This window comes from Limulus polyphemus, unplaced genomic scaffold (assembly GCF_000517525.1).
Source record: "Limulus polyphemus unplaced genomic scaffold, Limulus_polyphemus-2.1.2 Scaffold2922, whole genome shotgun sequence".
NCBI classification, from domain to species: Eukaryota; Metazoa; Arthropoda; class Merostomata; order Xiphosura; family Limulidae; genus Limulus; species Limulus polyphemus.
The window spans coordinates 124,394-131,694 of record NW_013668532.1 but is presented as its reverse complement, the minus strand read 5'-3'; the positions used below and the strand labels follow the sequence as shown (position 1 = coordinate 131,694).

General features: G+C 35.1%; 1 protein-coding gene across 1 annotated transcript in view; it reads left to right on the top strand.

The window, feature by feature from the left end:
- Positions 1–5,807: 5,807 nt before the first annotated feature.
- Positions 5,808–7,301, top strand: part of LOC106468226 (oxytocin receptor-like) — an 11,027-nt gene continuing 9,533 nt past the window's right edge. Inside the window, exons 1-2 of the mRNA XM_013928641.2 lie at positions 5,808–6,534; positions 6,688–6,870. Of these exons, the coding sequence (XP_013784095.1) occupies positions 5,808–6,534; positions 6,688–6,870 (910 nt within the window). The remainder of the gene's footprint in view (positions 6,535–6,687; positions 6,871–7,301) is intronic.

Sequence of the window (7,301 nt, the reverse complement as noted above, 5' to 3'; positions counted from 1 at the left end):
ATTTACTTTTCTGAAGTATCAAGAATATTGATACTTCCTCATGGTCCCCGAAAGTATTATGTTTCAAGAGTAAATAAAACCAAAATTAAGAGTAACAAATATCTTTATTTTTTGATTTTGGAGTTCATAGGTCATGCTGTGTTGTAGCCTACAGAGTGCATAATTCTTCTCGTGATTCATGGCATGCGCACATTTTACCGACGTCATGACAGTACAAATTGCAACGTTAAGCGTCCGTTATGAAACGTCTTTTTAGTGTCTACTGACTGACGAACGGACAACACACTACTGTATATTGGTGCGAGTGGTTAAAGCAGATGACCCACGCCAGACGACCTTCGACTTCCTTTAGGGAAAATTAAATAAACGCACCAAATTTAGGAGTTTTGTTTAGCAAATAATAATTTCTAGCCACCTCACTTAGATTAAGTATTAATGTTACAATTTTTTTTTATAATTATGGTATTACCATGTGACACGAAAAATTTTACTATAGCCCGTGACACAACGGTCCTCAATTTTTATTGAGAAGAGGGGGGCAGTTTTTTGAATAATATTACAAAGTGCAAAAAGTCAAATTATAATTTTGATTTTTTGGAACTCTATTACTTGTAATACATAAATTATTATTTATAACTGAATATAGAATAATTCTTGAATTTTGTTGCAAACAATTACCTCAGCTATCACTAAATATGAATAGATCAAACTGCACTTGTGCGTATGTATATAAATACTATTAAAGGGATATCACAACCTTTAATTAATTATACACTAAATAATTTATTAAAACCAAGAAACAGCTTTAAAAAGACTACATGTTTGGATGTTTTTACGTCATAATCTTAGGAGCAAAAGTTGAAGTTCGCTCAAGGCTTATATAATTAGATAATAATTGTATACCTGTGGCGCCATCTAGACTTAAGCACCTAGAGTTGATAAGACATATTTCAATATTTCGTTTCTTTTAAACCTGGACCAGCCTTTTTATTCAGCACAATATCTTTGTTTTTGTTCAATATATATATTGGTTCTCTGATATTTAATTAACATATCAACTCTATTTGATTTATCAGTTTACCATTATTTTATTCCAGTCTATAACATGAGATGCACCTGCCATACGCGCTACTGAGGTCGACTTACTTTTTTTATTTTTTCTAACGCATTTTTATGTTCCCTGATTCTAAGTTTCAAATTTCTGCACGTTTGGCCAATGGGAATTTTATAAATTACATATTTAACAAAATCTAATCCAGGAGAATCATTTCTAGTGACTTAAATATAAGTTTTATCATTTTAAAATCTTCTGTTATATTTATTTGGCTTATATTATGTGATAAAAATAGAGAATAAATTTAACATAATAGTTTAATTAAACCAAATTATTATTAGTTTCAATGTATTTAGTTATAGAAAGTGTTGTTTCAAATACATTGTTGATTTCTGAAATTTAAACGACACCATATATATTATACATATTTTGTACCCCCCCAGCCAGTTTCTAGAAACTTATATTCCCATGACAAGAAATATAATATTACATGTTAAGTTCATTTTAAATTTATACTCTCCAGAAATGTATTTTTGAACGTTGTCCTTATATTGTTGAACACAAAGAATCTAAGCATGTAAACGAATGTAATTTTGAATGTCGCCCTTATACTGTTGGACAGAGAGAATCTAAGCATGTAAACGAATGTAATTTTGAATGTCGCCCTTATATTGTTGGACACTGAGAAACTAAGCTTGTAAACGAATGTAATTTTGAATGTTCTCCTTATACTGTTTGACACAGAGAAACTAAGCTTGTAAACGAATGTAATTTTAAATGTTCTCCTTATATTGTTGGACACAGAGAAATTAAGCATGTAAACGAATGTAATTTTGTATGTTGCCCTTATACTGTTTGACACAGAGAAACTAAGCTTGTAAACGAATGTAATTTTCTATGTTGCCCTTATACTGTTGGACACAGAGAAACTAAGCTTGTAAACGAATGTAAATTTGTATGTTGCCCTTATACTGTTGGACACAGAGAATCTAGGCTTGTAAACGAATGTAATTTTCTATGTTGCCCTTATACTGTTGGACACAGAGAATCTAGGCGTGTAAACGAATGTAATTTTGAATGTTCTCCTTATACTGTTGGACAGAGAGAATCTAAGCTTGTAAACGGAAATCATGAAACATCAATGAGCACGTGTCATACAATGTCCATTTTTGAAATGTATGGATGTAACAAAGAAGTTCTAAAATAAGCTGCAGGATTGTTTATTTGTAATGAAGCACAAAGCTACACAATGGACTATCTGTGCTCTGTCTACCGCGGGTATCGAAACCCGGTTTCTAGCGTTGTAAGTCCGCAGACGTATCGCTGGTTCACGGGGGGGGGGCAGCTGTAGGAAGCAATATTTCATTTCTATATATCTCTTCTATTAAAGTATATATATATATATATATTAACTCTGTGTTTGCTCTCGTACTCAAGGTGTTTTTTATTATTATATGTACACCTACGTCTGTTGGACGCTCTATTTTGTATTCCGTATTAAGTATTACGAAATGTGTGTATATACAGTATTGTGTTCAGTTTCTGCCTGTTGACAAGAAACAAACAACAATGTAACAATTTTTTAATGTATTCTATATTTCATATGTGATTAACCAGTTAGCATGTTACTTGCTTAACGTGTCATATTTTCAGAATATCTGAACAATGACCGATATGAAATAAGTTTCCTAAAACCCAATTTATTATTCGAGAAATAAATTAATACTAAGATAAAACACTAGAATCAATATCTGTGCTCTCTCGCACGAGTGTAATTTTGACTGAGAAATAATATTTTATGTATTCAATAAAAACATGAAATAATGATAGCAAGTAATTTGAAACAGGGAAATTAGATAAATTTGTTTTACCAAATATGAGGTTTTCGGATAAACAGAAATAAATTAAGCAGTAATTATCTTTATTGTTAAACCAGTTATACGTACGAGAATACTTGGAATGTTGAAAGAAAAACCAGTTATACGTACGAGAAGGCTTGGAATGTTGAGAGAAAATCAGTTATACGTACGAGAAGGTTTTGAATGCTGAGAAAGAACCAGTTATACGTACGCGAAGACTTGGAATGTTGAGAGAAAAATGTCGGTAGTAACGGATTGTTTGTTCTTGTATCGAAACCCTATTTTTAGCGCTATAGGCTCTTAGCTTGCAGTTTACTTACGTGCATACAAAATAAATTCCGTTTTTCTCTCAACATTCCAAGCCTTCTCGTACGTATAACTGGTTCTTTCTCAGCATTCAAAACCTTCTCGTACGTATAACTGGTTCTCTCTCAACATTCCAAGCCTTCTCGTACGTATAACTGGTTTTTCTCTCAACATTCCAAGTCTTCGCGTACGTATAACTGGTTTTTCTCTCAACATTCCAAGTCTTCGCGTACGTATAACTGGTTCTCTTTCAACATTCCAAGCCTTCTCGTACGTATAACTGGTTCTCTCTCAACATTCCAAGCCTTCTCGTACGTATAACTGGTTCATATGTGTTTTTATGGTTGGTGTGTCCAACAGAACTGCCATCGACAATGACTAAGAACATTATGTGGTCTTCAAATTCTTGAAGCAGGAAAGTACAAAGACTGCGGACAACAAACAATGGTTAACAGTTGTGTACTGGGATTAATGGTTAACAGTTATGTACTGAGATTAATGGTTAACAGTTGAGTACTGAGATTAATGGTTAACAGTTGTGTACTGTGATTAATGGTTAACAGTTGTGTACTGTGATTAATGGTTAACAGTTGAGTACTGGGATTAATGGTTAACAGTTGAGTACTGGGATTAATGGTTAACAGTTGAGTACTGGGATTAATGGTTAACAGTTGTGTACTGGGATTAATGGTTAACAGTTGTGTAATGGGATTAATGGTTAACAGTTGAGTACTGGGATTAATGGTTAATAGTTGTGTACTGGGATTATTTTATCTTTTTTAGGGTTTTTTAAATGATGTTGTCTCTCAAGTGCATATACATAGTTGGGTACATGATATCACACTTGTGTTTTACCAAACTTGCCTGAAGAAACTTTATATAACTGTGGAAGAAATGCATTGCATTTGAAAGAAACGATGTATGGTAGCCTACATCTTCAGCGTCATTGTTTATACTTGGTTTATCACTTAATTCAATACAGATGGCTTAGGGAAGAAGAAAAATCCCGTTCGTTTTTGATCGTTTCTCCAGACAATCTATTCATCTGTGATAAACAACATGTTATAATTCATTCATGGACTATTTGATTATCTTAAGATCCCGATCAGCGAGAAACACATCCTTGGGGCTGCCGTTCGCAATTTAAAAAAAAAAAAAACTCAAAAATAAAAGGGGAAAGTGCGCAATGGGTGCGGAATGATCTAAAAAGCCGAGGGCAACTTTCAGAATTTAATAATCCTTTCTTGTCGCCTAGAAATAGGCGAAAACGTTAGGCTACCTCCCGACTTCCCAGAAACTTCGTAACTTTGGTCATACTTGCGCTGCGCAAAAACATAAAACTGATTTCGAAACAGCTGAATTTTTTACACACGGCAGTGTTATCCGGTTTTTTTTTGTGCTTTTCCGCGCAAAAAAAATGATTCTGAAATTTTAATTTTTGTCCGCCAAAAAAACTAATTTTGCGTGGGATTCTGACTGACTGGGTTCTTAATAATATAATGATTGTTCGTGTTAATAAAATAATGGCTATATGGAATGATGGATGACAGTAAACATATTGTTCACACATAGCCATACTTAGATAAGATAAACAAATAAAAGTTTGTGTGAAAAACATCTGACTGCCTTTAATACTAAGTACTGGCCCGGCAAACGTGTTCGCCCTTTCAGCCGTGGGGGCGTTATAATGTGACGGTCAATCCCACTATTCCTTGGTAAAAGAGTAGCCCAAGAGTTGGCGGCATGGCCAGGTAGTTAGGTGGCTCGACTCACAATCTGCGGGTCGCGGGGTCGACACTCCGTCACACCAAACATGCTCGCTCTTTCAGCCGTGGGGGCGTTATAATGTGACGGTCAATTCCACTATTCCTTGGTAAAAGAGTAGCCCAAGAGTTGGTGGTGGGTGGTTGTGATGACTAGCTACCTTCCCTCTAGTCTTACACTACTAAATTAGGGACGGCTAGCGCAGATAGCTCTGGTGTAGCTTTGGGGGAGATTCATAACAAAATAAAACAATACTGGTACAACGATGATACGTTAGCCCTTCTTAATTTTTTTCATTCCAATATAAATATGAAATATTTCTTAAAGGAAATTGCATCTAAAAAACCATTTCAAACGATAGAGTGTTATGTAATTACAGATTAAATTATCAAGTTTTTAATTATTATTATTTTTTTTTTTGCCTTTTCAGATTGAGAACGTCGGATGAGGTTAACATTTGCTGTCTGCCCTTGAACTTCGACCCAGAATCCTGAGTGTCGGAAAACTATTGATATTCAAATTTCTGTAGTCATTCTTTATACCTACCTTTCCGGAATCGATTTGGAAATCAGGAAAAGTTTCGGTATTTCTCATTACTCCATTATCTGTCCTGTAATTTTATCATTTCTTCTTTGGTCCTCCAGTGGCACAGCGGTATGTCTGCGGACTTACAACGCTAGAAACCTGGTTTCGATACCCGTGGTGGGCAGAGCACAGATAGCCCTTTACGTAGCTTTGTGCTTTACTACAAACAACAGCAGTAAAAAAAACAAAAACGTTGATACGTTAGGAGTTATAGATATTTGTATTCTAAATGACCAAATATGTCTACTTTAGCTAAAGGAGAAACAACAGGTTTTTTAAATTTATCATTCGTCAACCTTTCAACCATTACCAACAACACAAAGGCTGATGTTGTACAACGCGATGAGACAGTAGCTCGTATAGAGGTCGCAGTCTTGGCGACAATCTTCACATTAACTGTCATTGGTAACACGATAGTCTTGGTGGCTTTGGTAGTGCGACGAATCAAAATGACTAGAATGTATTATTTTCTCCAACATTTGTGTATTTCAGATCTTATCACTGCTTTTTTTCACGTCTTGCCTCAGCTTGCATGGGACGTTACATATCGTTTCTATGGTGGAAACGTGTTGTGTAAGATAGTGAAATACATGCAAATTCTAGGCCCTTACTTATCATCCTATGTCCTGCTGGTGACTGCGATCGATCGTTACCAAGCTATTTGCTTTCCGCTAACAAGCTGTGTGTGGACTCCTCGTAAATCCAAGATCATGATAGCTAATGCTTGGATTATCTCAATTCTTTGCTGTTTTCCTCAGATATTCATCTTCTCTTATCAGAAAGTTTCGGAGGATCCCGTTACTTTTGACTGCTGGGGAATTTTCATTCAGCCGTGGGGAGAAAAGGTTTACGTTCTGTGGTACGCTGTGTCTCAGTTTTTCATACCACTCGTGGTTATAGCTTTCACTTATATACGTATATGTAAAAGTGTTTGGTATAATCTTCAAATGAGACGTCAGGCTTCTAACGACGTTGTTGCCAGTAACAACAACACAGTTCCTGATCGGAGAAGTGATTCGGAACTCGCAATACGCTCAGTTGTGCTACTTGTAAGAAGATTCAGGAGGCGCGGCCAAGTTGAAATTTGTCTAGCTAGAAATTCTAATACTAGAAGAAATCATTGTGAAACCTTTACTGTTCCCAGAAGTCACTGCATGCGTGGCTTGTCACGTTCCAAAGTCAAGACATTTAAGATTACCGTTGTCGTTATAACTTGCTACATTATTTGCTCAACCCCGTTCATTATAGTACAACTTTGGGCTTACTGGAGTCCAAATGCCAAGAATTCATCTATTTGGAAAGGTAAGCTTTTCTACAATAGCATCATGATCTTTTAACAAACAATGTATTTTTTTACAAACTCATTGCTTAAGAAAAAATATAAATTGTAATAATGATATTTATTATTTAATTATCACCAAAATTATTAGGCCGTCAAGAAATTAATGTCGCGTTTTGGAACACTTTCATTAACCACCCCCCAAAAAACGTACATCATGTATAATAGTTAAACGAACTGCCTAAACGTCACGTTAGTATAGCTTATATAATGGTAAAGTTTAGTATACTCTAATCCCTTATAGTGATGACACACGACGAGACATACATTAGGCATGTAATGCTGTTTGAATACAAGAATGGAAACAACGCCTCTGTCGCCGCAAAGAATATCAAATAAGTTTATGGAAATATTTTGAATGTTCGTAATTGTCAACGATGATTCAGCAAATTTT